The sequence below is a fragment of the Canis lupus genome, chromosome 8 (genome assembly GCF_003254725.2).
Source record: "Canis lupus dingo isolate Sandy chromosome 8, ASM325472v2, whole genome shotgun sequence".
NCBI lineage: Eukaryota > Metazoa > Chordata > Mammalia > Carnivora > Canidae > Canis > Canis lupus.
This window is the reverse complement of record NC_064250.1, coordinates 53,052,340-53,072,456: the sequence shown is the minus strand read 5'-3', so window position 1 is coordinate 53,072,456 and position 20,117 is coordinate 53,052,340. Positions and strand designations below refer to the sequence as shown.

The window sequence follows — 20,117 nt, the reverse complement described above, 5'->3', positions numbered from 1 at the left end:
CCAACATGCCACTATGATTATAGAAAAGGCTTATAATAGAAAACAAATTGGAAAAAAAAATCATGTGTATTTCAGTGATAGGCATATGAATAAAGAGTAGAAGAGACTGGGGTACCTGGGTGGCTTAGTTGGTTAAGCATTTGCCTTCCACTTGGGTCATGATATCAGGGTCCTGGGATTGAGCCCCTCATCAGGCTGCCTGCTCAGTGGGGAATCTGTTTCTCCCTCTCCCTCTGTTCCTCACTCATGCTCCCTAGCATGCTCTCTCTCAAATAAATAAGTAAATAAATGAAAGAATAGAAGAGACTGAGCAAAACTCATGCAAGTGACTTGTTAGACCAAAGTTAGGACTGTGATTTCATTCCTTTCTCTATTTTCTCAAGTTTTATAAAATACTATATTACTTTTATAAATAAACCTTTTTGTAATAAAAACCACGTGAATTGGAAGAATTGTAAAATAAATTATGATACCACCTTACGATGAAAGATTATTCGGCCATAAAAAGTCATATTTTTCAAAAGTAAATATTGTCATGCTGTTATATGGGGGGAGAGGGCAGTAGAATCTACAGGTATATAAACAGTATGATACAAATATTGAATATTTTGTGTTAAAAAAGACTTTCAGAAAGCAAGCACACAAAATATTAAGAATGACTTGGGACTAGTGGTGATTTTTCTTTTTTCTTTGTATGTTTTTAATGAACAGGAAAAAAATAAGAAACCTTTAAACAATGTGGCTAATAAAGAATAAAATATTTATTTTGTGAATGTAAGAAATGGAAAGATGCTAATGGAGCACATTTTAGTCCTGTGTAAGCAAGTGATTTTGATTGACAGTGTCCAGACTCTAGTGGATAAATAATCTATTCCTTAGATTTAACTGGGCCATTTGGAAATTACACTGACCTTCTCAGTTTCAGTATGATGACATTGTAGGTGAATAAAATGTTTAGTGTTCTTCCACATATATTTTACTTACCCTTAGGAGGTGTCTTGCCAACAGAATTTGGCTTGTGAATTAAATGGTCTTTTTAAAAGTATGAACAAAAACAGAAATTTTGAGACTGAGGACTTGGGTTCAGCATACAAAATGCCACTTATACAACATTTAGCAAGTCATTTCTTTCTTGATTCCTTCATCTGTAAAAATGATAATAATAATTAAACTTACTTTGTCAGGTTGTTGTGAGAATTAAAAGGCAAAATATATGTGAAAATAATTAGGGCCAAACAAATGTTAGGTTATCATTATGTGATTGCTTATTATTTCTTATTTAATCATTTTAATTATACCAGTATGCCATGCAAAACTGAAAATTATACAAACAACAACCAGAAGCCTATAAATTTTAGTAGCATTTGTTAGTCTTGTATTTATATAATCTCTTTACTAAAAGTACTATGGAGTATGATTTTAAGTGCCTTATTCTGAGGGTTCCTTTAGGAATTAAGGTAAAAATAAAAAATCATCATGAGTAAAATAAAATTGATTAAATGGACGAGGTTTTTTAAAGTAGCAGTTTTCTCAAGATGGTTTTAATTTGAAATAATTATCATAAGTAAAACCATAAAAATGAAAATGCTTAGTAATAATGTTAATGTTCAAATATTATGAAGTTCTTTGACTTCATATGGCACTATAAGCAGCAGATTTAATACACTTGGTAGACTATTCAACTGGTAGAGTGTTTTATAGTTCATAAAATCAAATATGCTGAACGTAATCTCAAGATCATTTATTTGTCTCTCACCACTCAACACTTAAACCATATAAAAGTGTTGGTGGTCTACATTTGGTTGGGTTGGTATTAACATAAAAAGTGTTGAATGCAGGATGTATGTTATGGTGTTAGAAATTTGTAAAAGTTTGAAATTTCATTGTTTCATTAGGAGATTTGAAAGGTTCAGTACTTACAATACATGAAAATAAGATGGTCTTTTCCTCAATATGAACACCTTGATTTTTTGGCTTGTCACCAGTGATCCAAATGCTTATGTCACGTTCATGTGTCCACTTTTCTCCTCTTCCTCAACTTTTCCCTCTCCTTCACTAGCAGGTAAGCTTCTTGGATTAGAAATTCCATTTTATTTGCAAAAACATCCCAGAGGCTATCAAAAACTCCTTATATACATTGGACAATGTATAAGCTTTTGTAGAAGGAGAGAATGAAGGCCAAACTGTGCATATATGACCCTCACATAAGACTTTTTGTGAATAGAGGTAGATACAGAAACCAGTTCAGTAGTTGAGGGAAAAATTCCCCAGAAGCACATCAATTTATTTTCTTTCCCTAGCCTTTCCTATTAGTATTATACTTTATTTGATGTTTCACAAAAGCTCTTATGATCCTCATTAAAGTTTAATGTGAAGTTTTAGGAAGGAACCAGCTTTCAGCCAAAATAAAGCAGGTTGATTCCCAAAAAAAAAAAAACCTGGAAAAAAAAAATCTCGACTGATAGCCCCAGTTGATGAGCCGTGGATAAGACATAGCAGTGGATATTTATTTGATATTATATAAGGCACTGTGTTGACGCTGAAGGGAAGAAAAGAAAAATCTGTGATCAGTTCTCTCAAGGAACCTGTACTTTCATTGAGGAGAGAAGTTACTTACATGTAAATAAATTAATTATATAAGATAAAAATACAGTGTCTACACCACCTGAATAAAACACGATGCATTTTGTAGGAACGAGGACATGATGGAGGAGATTAGATTCATCGCTGAAATGTGAAGAATTAGTCGTTGCAGGCAGAAAGAGCTAGAGAAAGCATCCCATGTTGGGGCTGCAATCAAACTTTGAAGATAGTAAGGAATAAACAGTTTGTTAAAAGAATATTTTTCAAAAAAAAAGTAAAATTATGAAATCATGGCTCTTACACAAATACGAACTGAAATCATGACAAATGTGTTTAACTCATTAATTAATGAGAGAATGAGAAATATGTTACAAGTGACTTAAAGGAGCAAAGAGCCACACAGATGTAGGTACTATAGTGCTGAAGTGAATTTAAAATTGATGCAAAACTGGCTTCTTCCAAATGAAGAAAATCAATTGAACCTCCCAGACAACATTGTTTTGCATGTCTGTGAACAAAAACTATTTGCATTCTGTCAGTTACCTACTACTACAAGAGTTAAAGTGGTAGCATGCCATTTAGACAATAGGGAGCCACTAATGGTTTCTTATCAGGGCTTGTGGAGCAGTAAATGTGGTGTGTAGGAATGCAAATGTTGTAGTTCCGTGCAGGGCAGAGTGCAGTGGAGAAAGTCTGCGGGTAGGAATAGAGGAAAGTGCATGTTGGAGATATTGCAACTTTAGAAATGTGCTCCAAAAATTAGGGATTGGGCACTTGGTGCCAAAAAGGCAGGGTTAAATGGATGCCCTTGTTTAGAGAAGGGAACTAGTGAACTTGCTAAGTAGGAGGTCAAGGGTGAAGAGGAGATAGAGACAGTGCAGTAAGTCATTTGAGGAAGCTCAAAAGGAATATAAGACAATTCAGACTGGAGATACAGATGGAGTTTTTCATGTCGACTCTCCAATCTGTCTTTAATTTCATTTTCATTAATACTATGATAATCACACACCTTCATATTAGAGTTAGGTGTGACTTTAGTTAATAGAGAACTCCAAAAGTAATAGTGGATTAAGCAAGATAGAAATTTATTTCTCTCTTGTCTAACAATCCAAATATATGGTTTCTATGACAGACATGGTGTCAGAAACCCAGGCTACTTTTGTCTTTTTGCTCCTCTGTCTCTCCTCAAAATACTGCTTCCCATTGTGATCTAAGACACCTATACCACCTCCAGCCCTTATATTTGCATTGTAACAGAACAAAAGAAAGAAAGGGAGAGCACATAACTTCCCTTTAGTAGAAATTAGAATTTGCATATTTTATGTCTATCCATTTCCGGGCCAGAATTCAGTGATAAGAATTATGTAACTAGCTCTGGGATTCAAAAAAAGAGAATCAGATAAGCCATAGACTTTTGGAAATTTCTTTTTTTTTTTTAAGATTTTATTTAAAAAAAGGATTTTATTTTTATTTATTCATGAGAAACACAGAGAAGAGAGACAGAGAGAGAGAGGCAGAGACACAGGCAGAGGGAGAAGCAGGCTCCATGTAGGGAGCCTGACATGGGACTTGATCCTGAGTCCTCAGGATCACGCCCTGGGCTGAAGGCAGTGCTAAACCGCTGAGCCACCCAAGCTGCCCAACTTTTGGAAATTTCAAAGTAAATTTTTAAACAACTCAAAGTCAGAAAATAAATTATAGTAGAAATTCTGAAATACATAGAACTGAATAATAGCAACACTGTGTTATAAAATATGAATGCTACAGCAAAAGTAGTATTTATGGGGAAACTTAATGATTTATATGCTTTTATAAGAAAAGAAAGATAAAAAATGAGCTTATCACCCAACATAAGAAATTAAAGCATGACACAAACACCTTAAAAAAAAAAGAGCAAAAGACAGGAAAAGATAGAGAAAGGATTATAATGAATAGAAAACAAACATGCAACATGCAGGGCTAATAAAGCAAAGCTGGTTTTTTAAAAAGAACAAAAACGACCAATATCCAGCATGACTGATGAAGAAAAAAAAAAGATACAAATGAATAATACGGGGCGCGCCTGGGTGGCTCAGTGGTTGAACATCTGCCTTTGGCTCAGGTCGTGATCCCGGTGATCCCAGAGTCCTGGGATCGAGTCCCACATCAGGCTCTGTGTGGGGAACCTGCTTCTCCCTCTGCCTACATCTCTGCTTCTGTGTGTGTCTCATGAATCAATAAATAAAATCTTTAAAAAGAAAATGAATACTACAAGAATGAAAAAGTGGATGTAACTATAGCTATTGAAAATTTAACCACATACAAGGGTATTGTGAATTAGTTTGCAATTATACATTTGCAAATTAAGAGAAATAACTAAATTCCTAGAAAAATACAATTTTCCAGAACTAAGAAGAAATAATATAGCATAAGTAAATTTTTAAAAATAATAAGTATCATCAACATTTTTTAATCAATTACAATTTTCTCCAGAAGGGCCACCAAGCCTAAATAAATTTTTAGATAAGTTCTACCAAATGTTATGGGAACAGATGATTTTAATTTTATAAAAACTCTTCCAGAAACTAGAAAAAGAGGGAATATGCCAAACTCATTATGAGTTGGCATAACCTTCGAGACAAAACCAGACATAGAAAGTATAAATAAGGGAAATTAAGGGACTTTTCATGCATTAACATGGATGCAAAAATATTATACACAAAATATTAGCAAAATAAATCCGGGATGTATTAAAAGGATAATTCATCATGAATAAACTGAGTTTATTCCAGGAATTCAGAGTTGGTTTAATATTAGAAAATCAATCAATGTAATTTACCATGTGACAGATTAAGGAGAAATAAATTTAATATGGTCATCTCAGTAGATGAATAAGAAGCATTTACTCTCATGATATCATTATCATCCTCAAAAACCTTTTAGCAAACTAAGAATAAAAGAGAATTTACTAATTTAAATCATATGAAAAAAACCCAATGGCAAACCTTACCTTAGCATTTTGAAAGTCCTCCTTTGAGACCGGAACAAGAAAAGGATGCCCCATTCCACAGCTTCTATTAGATACTATGCATGCCAGAGCAGTGAAACTATCATTATTTTCTAAATAGTGTTACTGTCTATATAAAAAGCTCTAAAAAGATCCAAAAGGATTTAGCTGATGTGACCACATTGAAATTAAGAACTTCTGTAAGTCAAAAGGCAACATAAAAAGAGGGAAAAGAAAAGCATACTTAGACTATATTTGTGGCAAAATATATAGCTGAGTAGCAATTTGTATCCAAATCAATTTATATCCATCCAAATTTTATTGCCAACAAAGCAATTAGAAAAAGAGAAACAACCCAGATTTCAAAAAAAAGCAGAGGTTAAAATATATGAGCAAGAATTTCAGTTGAAAAAGAAATATGTGAACATATTCAGGTTCATTAATAAACAGGGAAATGCTAATTAAAATGACAAAGAATTGTCATTTTCTTCAAACTTCATGTATATATTTTACATAGTCTTTTGTGCCTGTGACACGTTTTGCCAAAACAGAGGGAATGGAAATGTGTTAGCAGAACTTTTTTTTCCCCTAATTTTATGATGAAATAATTCATGCTGTCCCTGAGGGTAATGTTCAAAGATAGCTGGTGAGTTAGTCTTCAAACTGGAGCAGTACACTCCTAAGAGTATGCAAATATTTTCCAAGGGATCTTGAGATGCCAATAGCTTTAAGAGAATTCATCTTTAAGTCCTTAGCTTCTATAGGCATTTGGAGCAGAGTCCTAAAATGACTGCTTGAAGAAGCCAAGTTTTCCTATTCAATCTCTTTCCACTTTACAAAAGAATGGCCTACCTTTCACCTCTCCTGGGTTCCATGATGGGAGATTCCCCGAGGCATTTCAGGGTGCCAAAGGAGGGACACTTGAGGGACACTTCATGTCGTCTTTAATCAAGTCACTAAGGTAACACTCCTTGCTCCTCTTAGTCATACATATATTTTTGATAAGATAAAGAGTTTTATTCGATATATGAGGTATTAGAAGAGGGTGTTCTGAAATCAACATAAATTGTTGATTGATGTTGAGGGAGAGTAATGACAATTATATGACCTTACCTCTTTTACCACCCTACTATGATCAGAGAATGTATAGCCCTAGAAAACAAAACTGATTGTTGGAAAGAAATACTTGAAAGTGTCTTATTTCATCCAGGTGACAAACTTTGGCCTGGCTCCATGTCTTATTTATTTATCTGTCTTAGAATTATAATTCAAAAGGGAGTCAACAGAGGGCACATTTACACATTTTATAGAATTGAGAAATGAAGTCAGACTTTTTTTTCTGCCAAAAAGCAAGCCTGATCTGGCTGATTGGTTTGACAATAAGGACTAGCTTTGCCAATCTGCAACCCTTAAGGTTTTGATGAAAATATATTTAATGTTAATATAAAATGAAAGTATTAAAAATTTAGGCTGTTAGAATGGTATTAACAGTAGCAAGATTTTTACTTTTCTCAATACTTTTTGCATATGTAGAATTCAATGAAATTCCTCTAAGCAAAAGAACACTTGTAATCATTTGACAAGTCATGGTAGTAAATAAAGCCTCTTTCATATACCTTCCAAAACAGAAAGTGGATGACTTTAATAACCACATTACAGTCCTTTGGCGAGTCAAGTGGTTTCTAATTCTTTGCTTTCAACAAAATTGAAAGAGGACCTAATCGAGCTGATCATTAAAATTAATTTTTGATGACAGATCACTATGTAATCTTTGCCATAAAACTAGGAAGGCATTCAAGAAATTGAGTGACATTGTTATAACCAAACTACTTTCATTCTCATGTACTTTTTTATGTGAACAAGATTTCTCAGTGATTAAATCTATAGAAACAAACAAAAAAAAAACCCACCCAGAAATAGAAATGAAATATAACCCTGTCTTATTTTTAAAAGTTAGCACTTACCCTTGGGTACATGAGCTAATTGAGTACAGGAGAAGAGAAAGCAGTATCCATCCCATTAAGGGAAATACTTTTAGAAGCTTTGAGGTCTTTATATAGTTTACATTTAATAATTTTTCTCAAAAATATTAATAGACCTAATATTGTAATGATAATTCAAGCTATAAAAATATGTAACAGAGCATTATGGTCACGGGGCGTTTTAGAAATTAATTTTTCTCTCTGTATATATACATTTTTGTTACAGAGAAGATGAAGTATGATAGGATAGCCAATAAAAATGACTTTCAAGCATAAATATTTTTTATATTAGGTTAAAAGTCTGCTGGGAAAAATAGATGGGAAATAAATTCAAAGGGCAAAAGAACAATATAAAATTTCTGTCTTTTAAGGAGGATCTTATTTAGTTATTTTGTCAGTGGATAAATGGTGGTAACAAATTATTGAGGTACTTAAAGTTTCCTGGGTAAGTTTATACGAGTAATATAAGAGTTTTATTTGAAAATGTCAGTATTTACAATATTCCAGAAATTTCATCCTTTGCAGCTACCTAAATTTATGATAAAAAACGTTTAGAAAACTTAAAAATGTATGTGTGGGGGTGGAAGGTAAGGGATATACATAGCTTTAAAAATATTTTAGGGAGTATCTACTCAAAATTTTGAAAATCATTGACTTAGAGCAAATGTATAATAATATAGCTGTAATTTGTCATTATTTAATGCGCTTCTCAAAGCCAAGTGACCTAAAACAATCCAATCTCCCTTGTTTTCAGTGTGTACTAAAAGAGATGGTATAACTGATAGGATAAATCTAACCTGTAGCAATATGGAGAAATATATACATAAATTTACCTATATTGAGAAAAAAATTGCACAACACTGGAAAACTCTTGGAAATATGGTTTGGTTTTTTTTTTTTTTTTTTTAACTGTTGGGGCCTTTAGCACACCTCCAAAGGATTCATTCAGCTAATACTACAAATTTGAACTATGCACACCAGTAGATCTTCAAGACCTTGGTGTCCAAGAGTACAAGAGAATGCCAGTGTGTCTCTGTGGAAATCACCAAGTCACGCTATATATCCTTCCTTTACATGTCTGCCATTACAGTAGACAATTGCTGTTGGAGTTTTTATTTTTAATTATTTCCTTCCCACTTGAGCCAGCACTAATGTGCTTCATCCTCCTACATGTGTGATCCACTCTTCAAGCACATACGTTGTTGAAGAAGGACCACCATTCTTTGTGAGAACACCAAATTCTCCTTTATGGCACTTAGGAGTATATGGTGCCAATAGAGTTAATGTACTTCCCGAAGTGTCCTGGTTAAGCTCAGGAAATAACTGACTCAAGTATGTAAATCTGGCCAAATAACTGTTAATTATTTGCAGTGCTTCTTCTAAGTATTTGTAAGAATCTTAAAGCTAAGTAAAACTTGCCTTTATCTCTTTGTAAAGCCAGAACTTGCTGTTTCAAAACCAAAGATCAGGCTAGGTTCATTTTTGGTTTTGCCAAGGCTATGAGCCTCTCATTGAAGTTGCCTGAAAGGTTCAGTCAAATTGGCTTTACACCAAATAAAACGCAGTGTGCTCTGTACAGTTTTGACCCAGAATCAGGTGAATCTCAGCAGTTTTGGCTGAGCTACATTGTAAAATTTTGGATTTGTTCGAACTTGACACTTCCTGGGAACCCATTCAAACTGAAACCGGAAAAAGTTTTTGCACAAACCCTGTCCTAGCCCGTTCTGCCAAGTTTCCCACTGCTCTAATGTTAGTCTACCTTCTGTATATTCGCATTGAGGGCAAACGGAAATATCCTCATGAATCTCTCATGAGGGATCTTGGTTGAAACAATCTAGACATTCTCCTTTCACCACCTTGTCCTGAAACACAGAGCCTGTTTTCTACATTCGTCAGTATTGAAATATGTATGTTTTCCAATAATGGGGCATCTTCAAAGGGTTAAATTTCTAAAACATGACTGTATTTAAGGTCAAGCAAAGAAAATGCTATTCAGACAAATAAGCTGTGTGTTCAGAGTTGCAACCTTGTGGCAAAAGGTGATGACCAATTTAAAAATGTAAGACTTCCTTCAGCCTGCAAAAATGGTTTCTTACAGCCCTGTCAGGTTTCTCATAAATACGGTGACATAGGGAAAGTGTCATTGAGAAATTATATAATGAATACAGCTTCACCAGCAGATGGATTTGATATTATCGAATTGCTCAGTGTTTGGAGGCCAGACTGATGGCTTCATATTTGATGCTGATAGGTAGTCATACCGCCCATCTCACTGCCTTGCTAGACAGGGTGTTTCATAGCCCTGCTCTAACTACTATCAATAACATAGTGCATTCTCTCCATAAGAAACTCTTGCTTTATACTGTGAAGATAATACGAGAGTATATTACAAAACTCAATAGAAGTATCTTTCTGAAAAAATATAATACATAGAAGGAATACTTCCTGTTTTCTAGAAGAGAACATATGGGGGTGAAATCTCAGAACAATAGTGTATTAAGTCTTTTTTTAAGATCCTAACTTAACCATAAAACAAAATATTGGTATTATACCCTTAATATATGCTTGGTGGGAATAGTGTGATACATTTTTGAAGTAGCCTTTAAATAGAAAGCTAGCTGATTTGGGGTATTTTCATTTTGTGTATCTAGTTTTAACCAGTTTTAAGTTTCAGCTGAAAATTATTACATGCCTGGTTTAAATGATGGTGATATGGTAAAAATAGCATCTGATTCAGAGAAAAGCTAGGTTCTGGTCATATATCTACCATGGCCAGACACATGATTCTGAACAAGTTGTTTCATCTCTCTAAATTTCAGTTTCCTAAAAATAAATAAATAAATAAATTTCAGTTTTCTTATTTTTTTAATGATTGGGCTGGGCTAGGTGATATGCGAAAGGTCCCCTCCTTAGTAGGCTCTAGTCTAGTCTAGGAGGAATTAAAAATCTGGTCTTCAAAATTTCTAACTTACCAATAGTTGCTATCAAATAATGTACCTGATTTACTCACACAATATTATATAACAGATACTTGTTTAATCTCTACCATGTTTATACCTCTCAGTGTGCAGCAGGTTAGGTCCCAACTGTCCTGAATCCCACATTTTAGGTAACATTACAACTGGAAGGAGTCTTAAAGATCCTTTTCAAAACCTTTTCCCTACAGACAAGCAGTCAGGAGACCAAAGAAGTTTATGAATTGCCAAGTGTGATAAAACCAGGGCTAGAATTCAAGTGTCCCGATTAGTGACACCGTGTTCTTTCCATTCCACATACTCTTGTGATTGGTGAGAGTAATGAAGACATGAGTAAAGAACACTTTATAAGTGTCTGGTGAATGTGCACAATGAAGAGGAAGGAAATCAACAGCCAGATCCTGTATTTACCTTGAGTAGGGCAAGAAGGGTGGACTTATAAAAAGGACATTGACATTAATGGGCCATATGTAGGATTGTCAAAATATGCCCTCAATATATTGGTAAGGTTTTATAAAGCAACTTTGAAATAATTTTCTTCTTTTTGAATTTTGAAGAAAAGAGTTGCCGTGCTCCTAGGTTGCATTACTAGTTCTGTCTTGAGCTTGCTCAGTGATATTAAATGCCTCAGTTGGTCTGTTTTACTTTCTGCATCTGCATACCAACCTAATTCTACTTACACAAGTGTTTATAAAGTTTGTTTAGGGCTTTTAATAAACTTTGATCTCAGATGAAAGGCTGGAGAGAGCATAAATTGTCACTATTAGCACTATTAATATAAATATCCAAAGTGGTCTTACATTAATTATTTAACATTAGTGAACGATTTCAACCTATCATTGCCCCCAATTACATTATATTTGAACATCAAACAGTAAAAGGCCAAACCATCAAAATAGCCCTTCCCTCATTATTCTCTTCAGGCTCTGTTCCTAATTATTTTGCATAGCTGTATTACATAAATGGTTTTCTGGAGCTTTTTAAATGTTTTCACTGTCATCTCACTATTTACCTATCCACAGCAAAGGCCATTGAAACACATCCTTGACTTGTTTCATTGTCATCAGATGTTAACCAGACTGTCTAAAACATATTAAGTATAGATTCACTGACAAAACATCTTGAGTCTCTGAACTACTCCCTTTACATTTTTTCAGAAAACTTCCTATTTTCATCATTTGTATTTCTCTATCATTTCTAACTCAAAACTTGTTTTGCTCTATGATACCTCAAGGCTCCTCATTAGACATGGGTTTAGTCTTGGAGAAGAGTGTATTTGTTCACAGTTGAGTGAGAGGGAAAGGCAAAAGGCAGGTGACCTCTGAATTTCTGAGAGAATGATTAGAATTTGATGGACTGGGAGTTAGAAGATTTGGTTGTGAGCCCTGGCTCTTTTACGGTGGCAACTCATTTAACTTCTCTGAGCCTAATTTTTCTGTTATCGATAAAATGAGCTCAATACTTTTCCTGCTTATCTCACAGTTTTGTGGAGAAGAACAAATGAGATAATGGAAGGGAAAGTCCTTTTCTAATTTTTAAAAATATTCCTCCTTTATGTGTATGTTACCTTCAGCAGTCACAGAAGCAGTGTATAGACTAGAAAGTTCAGGCTCATTAATCAGGACATTTGAATTTTGGTGTGAGTTTCACCACAAAAGTTATGTGTCTAGACACTCTATGTTATGTGAAGTTTACCTACAAAATTTAATTCACTTGTTTCAGATGGTAGCTCTGAGACATACAGATTTACAGATCTTACTTAATAATCCTAGTAATTTTAGTTCAACCCCCAGATTTGGTTGACCTGTGGTGTAGGACTCAGTTTTTTTTAAAGCTCCCCCAGATAAGTCTAATGTGCAGTTGTGATTGAGAAATCACAGATTTTGGCCATTGTCCACATGCGTTATGGTCCATCTCTTAGAGCCTGGTGCTACTTTGTCTTCATGCCTATTGGATTTAGTCCTATTCATTTCCACTGACTTAAATTCATGCCTTTTTGACCGAAAGTATTATGTATTCTGTCTCCAGTATTTCTTCTTTCTAGTTTACTAAACCAGTTATAAGATTCTTTCTCAGACACTGTTTTCCTTAATTTTTCAAGAATCTTTCTAAAATTTAAATTTGCTGGACTTAACTTCAAGGGCAAATTTACCCAGTCACGAATTTGCCAAATGGCTAATTCTCTGATTTTAACAAATTTTAACAAACTGGCCAGTTTATTAAAACAACACTTTTGGAAACTATATGAACAGTTACAAAACAAGTTGTTTTGTACATCAATATGTTGGGAAAATTGGCTATTTAATCAAGTTACTTTTGGCAAAGTGACTAAGGTTATGTCGATTACCTGTCTTCCTCATTTCTTGTTTCTCCGTGTACTACTTTTGAGTTAATCCCCTTTGTAGCATCATGCTCTTTACCATTCAGTCACCTCCCCATTCAAAGTGTGGGCCGAGTGGGAAGCAAGTCTTCTCACAGGCAGTGCTGTACATGTGTCGTGAACTGTCATCATCAGACTCCCCCCGCCCCAGCCCCCCAGGAAGGCTCCAGGGGAAGAGAAATTTGGCACTAAACAGATAAAGAGGATTCTGAGATGATAAAAGATGGAGAGCTTTAAAAGGGTGATTTAATCTTTACTGTACCAATTGGACCCAGTCTTGGTTTTTCCATTCCTTTTGGTAAGTATTGATTTTTGTTGTTGTTTTTACTTTTATTCTTTTTCAAATATCTTCTGAAGAATAAAGAGAATTTTTCCTCATATTTCAAAGAGAAAAAATTGATTCTGTCTTGCAAATACCACATGGGTCTATTGTACCATGTTATAAATCTAAGATACATAATGGATCTTGGTGAGCTTATTTTCTCAAAACATTTTCCTGTTTCACCATCCTAGGAATTATTTTATTGTTATTCATCAATTGTTCCCAACTATGCTAGAAAAAACTAAAATAGTATGAAAGGGGAAGAATAATGAAATCATACAGAAGGATTTGCAATAAGTGGACTAAATCATTACTATTACATAATATTTCAGTTTTCTTACTGTGTTTTCCAAAGTCTATCAAGAAATGAAGAGATTTTACCTTACCTGCACTTTACCAGGTTATCCTGACACACTTTGATGGATGCTGGAAGAAGACACAAGACAAAAGACTATTACTCACAGCACAGCAGGCCATGAGCATCTTCCCTTTGCTTCTCAAGTCTCATAGGGGCAGTGGACATGGGTGTAGATGATTGTTGCACACAAAGTGAATTTGTGTTATAGTGAGGAACCCTGAGGTTGTGCAACCCCAGTCTTATAAAGAGAGCTACAAGAACTCTTACCTTTGTACCAGGGGGAGATACTATCTCTATTTGCTATACAAACATCCTTGAAAAGCTATTCTGAGATAAAAGCTATCACAAGCCATGTTAGCAGTGCCGTGGAGAAGTACCTCCCAAGTTGTTGTATTAGAAGAAGCTTTGTAGTGTTTTCCTTTTTTTTTTTTTTAAGATTTATTTATTTATTCATTCATAGAGACAGAGAGAGAGAGAGAGAGAGAGAGAGGCAGAGACACAGGCAGAGGGAGAAGCAGGCTCCACGCAGGGAGCCCAACACAGGACTCCATCCCAGGTCTCCAGGATCAGGCCCTGGGCTGAAGGCAGCGCTAAACCGCTGAGCCACCCAGGCTGCCCTGTAGTGTTTTTCATTATTATTATTATTACTTTTATTGAACAGTGGTTGAGAATTCTGAATTTCTCATTTTCTCCCATAACGACAAAGAGAAGGAAACTGACAGAGGAAGACGTTTCACAGTTATGATATATCAGAAGGCAAATATAAAGAGATAGACAGCAGCACTCTAGAAACTAATGATGATGGTGAAATTGATTGTATAAGCAGAGTCAGCTTATGAGTCTTCAAATGATACTATCCTAGATGATTTTTGCAAACTGAAGAATATATGAATGAACAATAAATCTCTAAGGAGTAAAAGGAAATAGGATACTCTCATCAAGTTAGTTATTCAACAAGAAGGAGTTCTCCTTGCAGTAATTTGCAGCAAGAACCTAGACCAGCCCATTTTGCTAAAGAAATGTAGTCAGTACTCTTTCAACTTCTATTATGTTAATTCACCAAAATTTATTTCATATGGCTCATAAGTGGGCAAATGCTGAATGCAGGTTGTACAGAAATGTGATTAGAAGGAGAAGATGACAAAGGAAAATGACCATTCTAATTGATGCTTATAAATCTAGAAAATGAAGAAAATTACAGTTATATAGTGAAAAGATAGCTTTATCAATTTAAAAAAGTTAAGAGCTATCATATTTTTAGAAGTATTGGGTTTTGAAGATGCAAGTGCAATAATGAACCAGAAGTAATGATAAACTAGGACTCATTAGAAATACATTTGAAATCTGAAATCAATATTTATAAGATGGGTATTTTCCAGAATTGTGAATGATAGTTCATCAGTAGTCAGTTGCATTCATACCTTTAAAACTAGGGAATATATAAGATGCTTAAATTCTTACTAAGTATCTAATAAAGTTATTCTTTACTGTCATTCTCTAAATTATCATAAAACTAATTTTTTTTTACTTCACCCACTGGACCAGAGTAAATAGTGATGACTAATTTTTCTGATATACTAAAGATTAAGCAGAAATACATTGTTGTGTTCAGGATCTGGGAGCAAAGTGCCATTGCTTCCTTTTTGTTTGGTTAGTTGTTTTTGTTACAAATCAATCTCCTATGGTTCCCATGCAAATTGCATCTGACTTCAAATGACATTATAGTAAATTTGATAGACCCAGATGTTTACATCTCCAGAAACTTCCTTTAAATCATTGGATTCTCTCTAAGAGAACGAGAGAAACAGCATATTTATATTTAAATGCTCCACATGACTTTGTAATATGTATCTATGTCTGCACCTTTTAGAAATAATATAGAACAAACCTCTCACCTTTGGCCTCCAGCTAAATCTGATGATGGGGGGGTGGGTATATAAAGGCAGTATAAAGCAATATAAGGTACTTCAAATTTGCTCTCTGACTGGTACTTCTCAAGGGTATCCTGTCCTAATATATCCCAAGAAAATGTAGGAGGAGGAATCCTCAAAGAAAAAGTTGAATACTTTTCTCACATAATTTGATTTATTGTGGCAACTTCCTTATTTCAGAGTGTAACCCAGAGCTCCTGGCATACCCATATTCACTGGAGAGCATATTAGATCCTAAACCGAAAATAAATTATCTTTCACGTTATCATATTTTAAAAATACCATTGCATGTATACAGTTAACTGGATGGCTGAGAAGCAACTATAGCACCAATTTTAATAAGTATTTATTGAGTAGCTATCCTATATTAACACCATAGATCCAAAGAATAGTAAGCTTTGTCACCATACTTAAAATTTCCCAGTTTAATGGTGAAAAATTAAGTTAATATATATATTATATATGTATATCATATATACATATATGTATATATATTTCTATTGCCCTAATAATTTATTTTTACTCAGGAACCAAAGAATATACTTGAAATAAATCTGGGCAGCTTTAATAGAGTGAAGTCTGATGTACTAATGTTATAATTTGATTTGCACATAGTAAGTGCTTAGTAATTCTTATTGCATAAAGGGAAGACTGATGTTTCATCTAGTTTCTGTATGGTAAATGCTGTGAAATCTTGCCTAATTTCCAGAGTATCGCATGTTCTCTAAAATTTTTGTAACATACTTTAAATGTCCAAAGTCATGTGGTTTTGGCTACTTTTGATTTTTGTTTTTTTAAATGTGTCCAGTAGAGGCTGCAGAACTTGTTCTTTTTAGTTGAGCATATTAAAATGAAGTGGGGGGAGGGAGAGTAAGTTCAAAATTTCAAATTGTTTTGGCAAGACCAACTCCTTTTCATACTAACCACGAGGCCACAAAGCTTCATTGTTGTCCAGTTAAATGAATGCATGGCTTTCATTTGGGAAAAGGAAAAAAAAAAAACTTTCTAGCAATTTAAATTTCAGGAAAACAATTGGTTGTGGCAAATGTCAGATGAATTTGCTCACCAAATCATATTGTCAGCTGTTTTATGCCCACTGGCTTTCATAGCCCATCTCTCTCAGCCCATGACAGAAAATGCAGAAACTGGCTGGCTTTAGTTAAAAAATAAATACTTTTGCTCACATATGCTCCATCTGTGCCCTCTTGCCCTTCTGTTCACCATTCAGGACATAGCTTTAACGGAGTATCATAAACATACTTAGTGTTCACCTTTAACTTTAGTTGCTTACGTGAGCTGTCTGCCAAAATGTATTGCTCTAACATCAGATTATTGGTATTTTGAACTAAGTATGGCCTGGCAGTTGGGGTGCCTTAAGAGATAGTTCAGTTGAATTTTCAATGGTTTTAAAATATTCTAGATAGTTTCTGCTTCTGTCTGCTTTGGCAACAGTCAGCCAGGGTAATGCTTTGTACAAGATCCAAAAGAGTGTTTCTAAGTGTTCAAAAAAGGATTAATTATGAAAGCAAACTTTAAAAGTATAGGCAAGGTTGATCTCAGTTATTTTTGAATTAAGTCTCAAAGCCACAATGATAAAAATAAAATACCTTGCCTGATTTCTATTTAGATCTGATCTGCCTGTCACCAGAAACTCATCCATATAGGGGATTAACTGTTCACATGCTCTTTCAAAATCCAAGTGCTATGTGTGGAGTAATGGAAAATGATTAATTTGTTTTGTCATTCTCTTTGAGAACACAGGACATCTCTTAAAAAGAAAATAACCCTTTATTTTGAGAACAGAGAAGATTAATTATACTCACCTCACTGAGGCGCTTTTAAGTAAATTAGCCTGGACCCTGCCTCAACCAGAACAATTATCATTCCTTATCAGTGTTCACGTCAGGACCCTCTGTTCCATGTTAAATACGAAAGAGGCAACTGTGATTGCCTGCGTTAGTGTGTCTTGAGGCCTTGGGATGAGGGCTTTGCAGTATTCAGGGAAATGATTAGCATTTCTCAGTATCTGCCCTGTGTCAGGTGTCCCCGTCATGGCCTAGCATGGCTAACCCCCTGCTAGTTCATCCCCAGGAAGCAGGGTGTTCTCTGTATCACAGGCTTCCTGCTTCAGCTTATTAGGTCCTGAAGAACATCTTATTTCTCATCTTCTTGTCTCTAACTCTTGTCTACACCTTTTAACTCAACTTAGAGTCCCTCATTTTTCTTCCAGTTCTGTTTTTTGTTATTTCTTTAATTTGGGGTCTGTTTAGAAATATTCTCTGCACCTCAAAAACAATTGCTTTTCAAATTCCACCTTTAAAAAATCTCTAGTGGTTTTTTCTTCCCCACATTTCTGAGTTGTAATTTTGCCTTTCATAATTTTTGTGCTGAGGAGAGTGCTTTTTTTTGTTGTTCTTCATAAAACTAAAGTCTATTGTGTGTGATGCTAAGTACTTACCACTAGAAATATAGGGAAAAAACACAGTCTTGCCTTTAAGGCATTTGCTGTCTACTAAAAGAGACAAGCACAGAGGTAGAAAATGATTAGACACAAGACAGGAGACGTGTGTGCATAGGAAGCACTGAGGATGGGCACCTAATCCAGACTTTAGGGGACCCTTTCCCAGAATAATAGCTAGGATCACCATTGTAACAATAGCTAGAGCTTCCTGAGTGCTCACTAGTGTCCCTCCATGCTCTAAGTACCTTACATGTGCTAATATATTTGGTAACATGTGACAATAATTCTCCACTATGAGTAGTGTTATCATTCCTATTTATAAATGAGGAAACTGAGTCCCAGTGCAGAGAAATCTGGGAACTTCCCTAGAGACACATAGCTACAGGTGACTAAACTAGGATTTCAAGTCAGGCAGACCAGCTCAAGAGCCCATACGTTTAACTACCATGTTAGGGAAGGTAGTGACCATGCCAAGTCTTGCAGAAGGAGAATCAGTGTGCTAATTTAAGCAGTGTGTAGAGAACATTCAGACAGATGGGCTTCATGTGCAAAGTCATGATTGCACAGAAGCTTTTTGGAGAGAAGCAAAAATATGGAGTAATAGAACTGGAAGCTAATTAGCACTATTTAGATGAGGGAAGTATCTATGTATTTCTAAGAGCAGTTATAAAGTTAAAAAGAATTGAAAGCAATTCTTTGCTTTTGGAAGTATCTGTTCTAAAAATAAAAAATGATAAATATCTGGGTTTTTTGATGAGGCAAACACAAAAATGTCTTTCTTCCTGTTTTTCTTATGTAATCATTAGCCTTGCTTTCTGCTATAAAGGAGTGAAGGTTTTCCCATCCCACAGGTATTCCTGGGTATGGATTAACTCCGAAAATTCCATATATGATTTTCTCCTTATTTTATCTTTATAAAACCATTTTATATACTCTTTCCAACATCTTAAGCTTAAAAACCAGATCCCACCCTAATCTGGAAAAGAAGTTAAAGGTACAGTGACTAAAGCTACAACCAGAAAGTCCCTTTAGAGATTTTTAGATCCTACATTCCCATTTTCCTGATTGGGAAGCCAAAGCCCCACTGGTTAAATGATTTTCCCAGGTCATGCAACTGGTTATGACAAAGCTGAGATAGAACTTTGTATCTCCTGGTTTCTAATCAGTGTTTTTTTTTTAACTCTATTTTGCTGCCTCACTTCAGACAGAAGACTACAATGATAAAAATGTTATCTGATGCTTCTAAATAATATAAGATTTTAGAGAAATCTTTTTTCCAACATTTTAGGACATTTTCAGATGCTTACAGTCAGAAAGTATGTTTTGGGGTAAATCAAGGGCTTTTGATATGACACCGGTCACTTTCTAGGCATATGGTATATTCTCTCAGCAAATTTCTTATGGAGCTCTACCTAGATGGTGCCATTAAGTGGGTCTCAGAGTTTCTGCTGCTCAGCAGGACCCTAGCCTGGGAATGAGATGCCCAATTCGCCTTCTCACAGTTCTCCCCATGCTCTAGGAGTTCTCCTGCATGGGTGAGGGACTAGCAATCTGAAAACATCATCAAAGGGTTTTACTTTGAGCTGTAAATAAGAGCATATCACTTTTCTGCTCAAAGTCTTCAGAAGACCTTCGATCTCACTCCAAATTAAATATAAAAACTTTACTGTGGCAAAAAAGGCCCTCTTAAGATCTTGCCCCAAAGGCATCTTTGGCTTCATCTTGTTGTGTGCTTCCTCAGCTTACTCCGAAAGAACAGTGCCCAATATAGAGGAGGCACTCACTAAATGTTTGCAGGTTGAATAAATGGATGAAAACCTTTTCATCACTGAATAAGACTCATTCATTCATTTGTTTATTCATACATTCATTCAAGAAGTAGTTATTAAATACCACTTGTATAGAAGCACTGGGTGGAGTGCTGGGGGTATGGTGGTGAGGGAAGATAAATGTGCCCTACCCTTGTGATACTTATTTCCCAGTGTCAATAAATAATCACACAATATTCTGGTGAGTGTTGTAAAGGAAGGGCTCAGGGTGCAGTGGAGAGCTTGTTTGATGGAATCAGTAAAGGCAGGGGAGTCTTCCCTAAGGAAATGATAAAAGATAACAAAATTTAACCAGTTTACTTAAGATTTG

General features: G+C 35.0%; 1 protein-coding gene and 1 long non-coding RNA gene across 24 annotated transcripts in view; one reads left to right on the top strand and one right to left on the bottom strand.

Moving 5' to 3' along the window:
• CEP128 (centrosomal protein 128) overlaps positions 1-20,117 on the top strand; it is a 400,883-nt gene that overhangs the window by 349,488 nt on the left and 31,278 nt on the right. The window contains exon 24 of one of the 18 annotated variants that reach the window (XM_025442577.3): positions 1,896-1,974. The exons of 16 other annotated variants lie outside the window; for them this stretch is intronic. In XM_025442577.3, coding sequence (XP_025298362.3) covers positions 1,896-1,904 — 9 coding nt within the window. In that variant the 3' untranslated portion in view covers positions 1,905-1,974. Of the gene's footprint in view, positions 1-1,895; positions 1,975-20,117 lie in introns of those variants that run through there. One more of the 18 variants, XM_025442578.3, reaches the window with a different exon arrangement.
• LOC112656967 (uncharacterized) overlaps positions 1-20,117 on the bottom strand; it is a 58,819-nt gene that overhangs the window by 8,467 nt on the left and 30,235 nt on the right. For 3 of the 6 annotated variants that reach the window (XR_003134764.3, XR_004818087.2, XR_004818086.2), the window contains 5 exons: positions 13,615-13,654; positions 5,573-5,646; positions 2,666-2,801; positions 1,921-2,539; positions 985-1,145 (listed from right to left, as the gene is read on the bottom strand). This is a non-coding gene — a long non-coding RNA (uncharacterized LOC112656967). The remainder of the gene's footprint in view (positions 1-984; positions 1,146-1,920; positions 2,540-2,665; positions 2,802-5,572; positions 5,647-13,614; positions 13,655-20,117) is intronic. The other 3 variants (XR_007412454.1, XR_007412453.1, XR_007412455.1) reach the window with 2 other exon arrangements.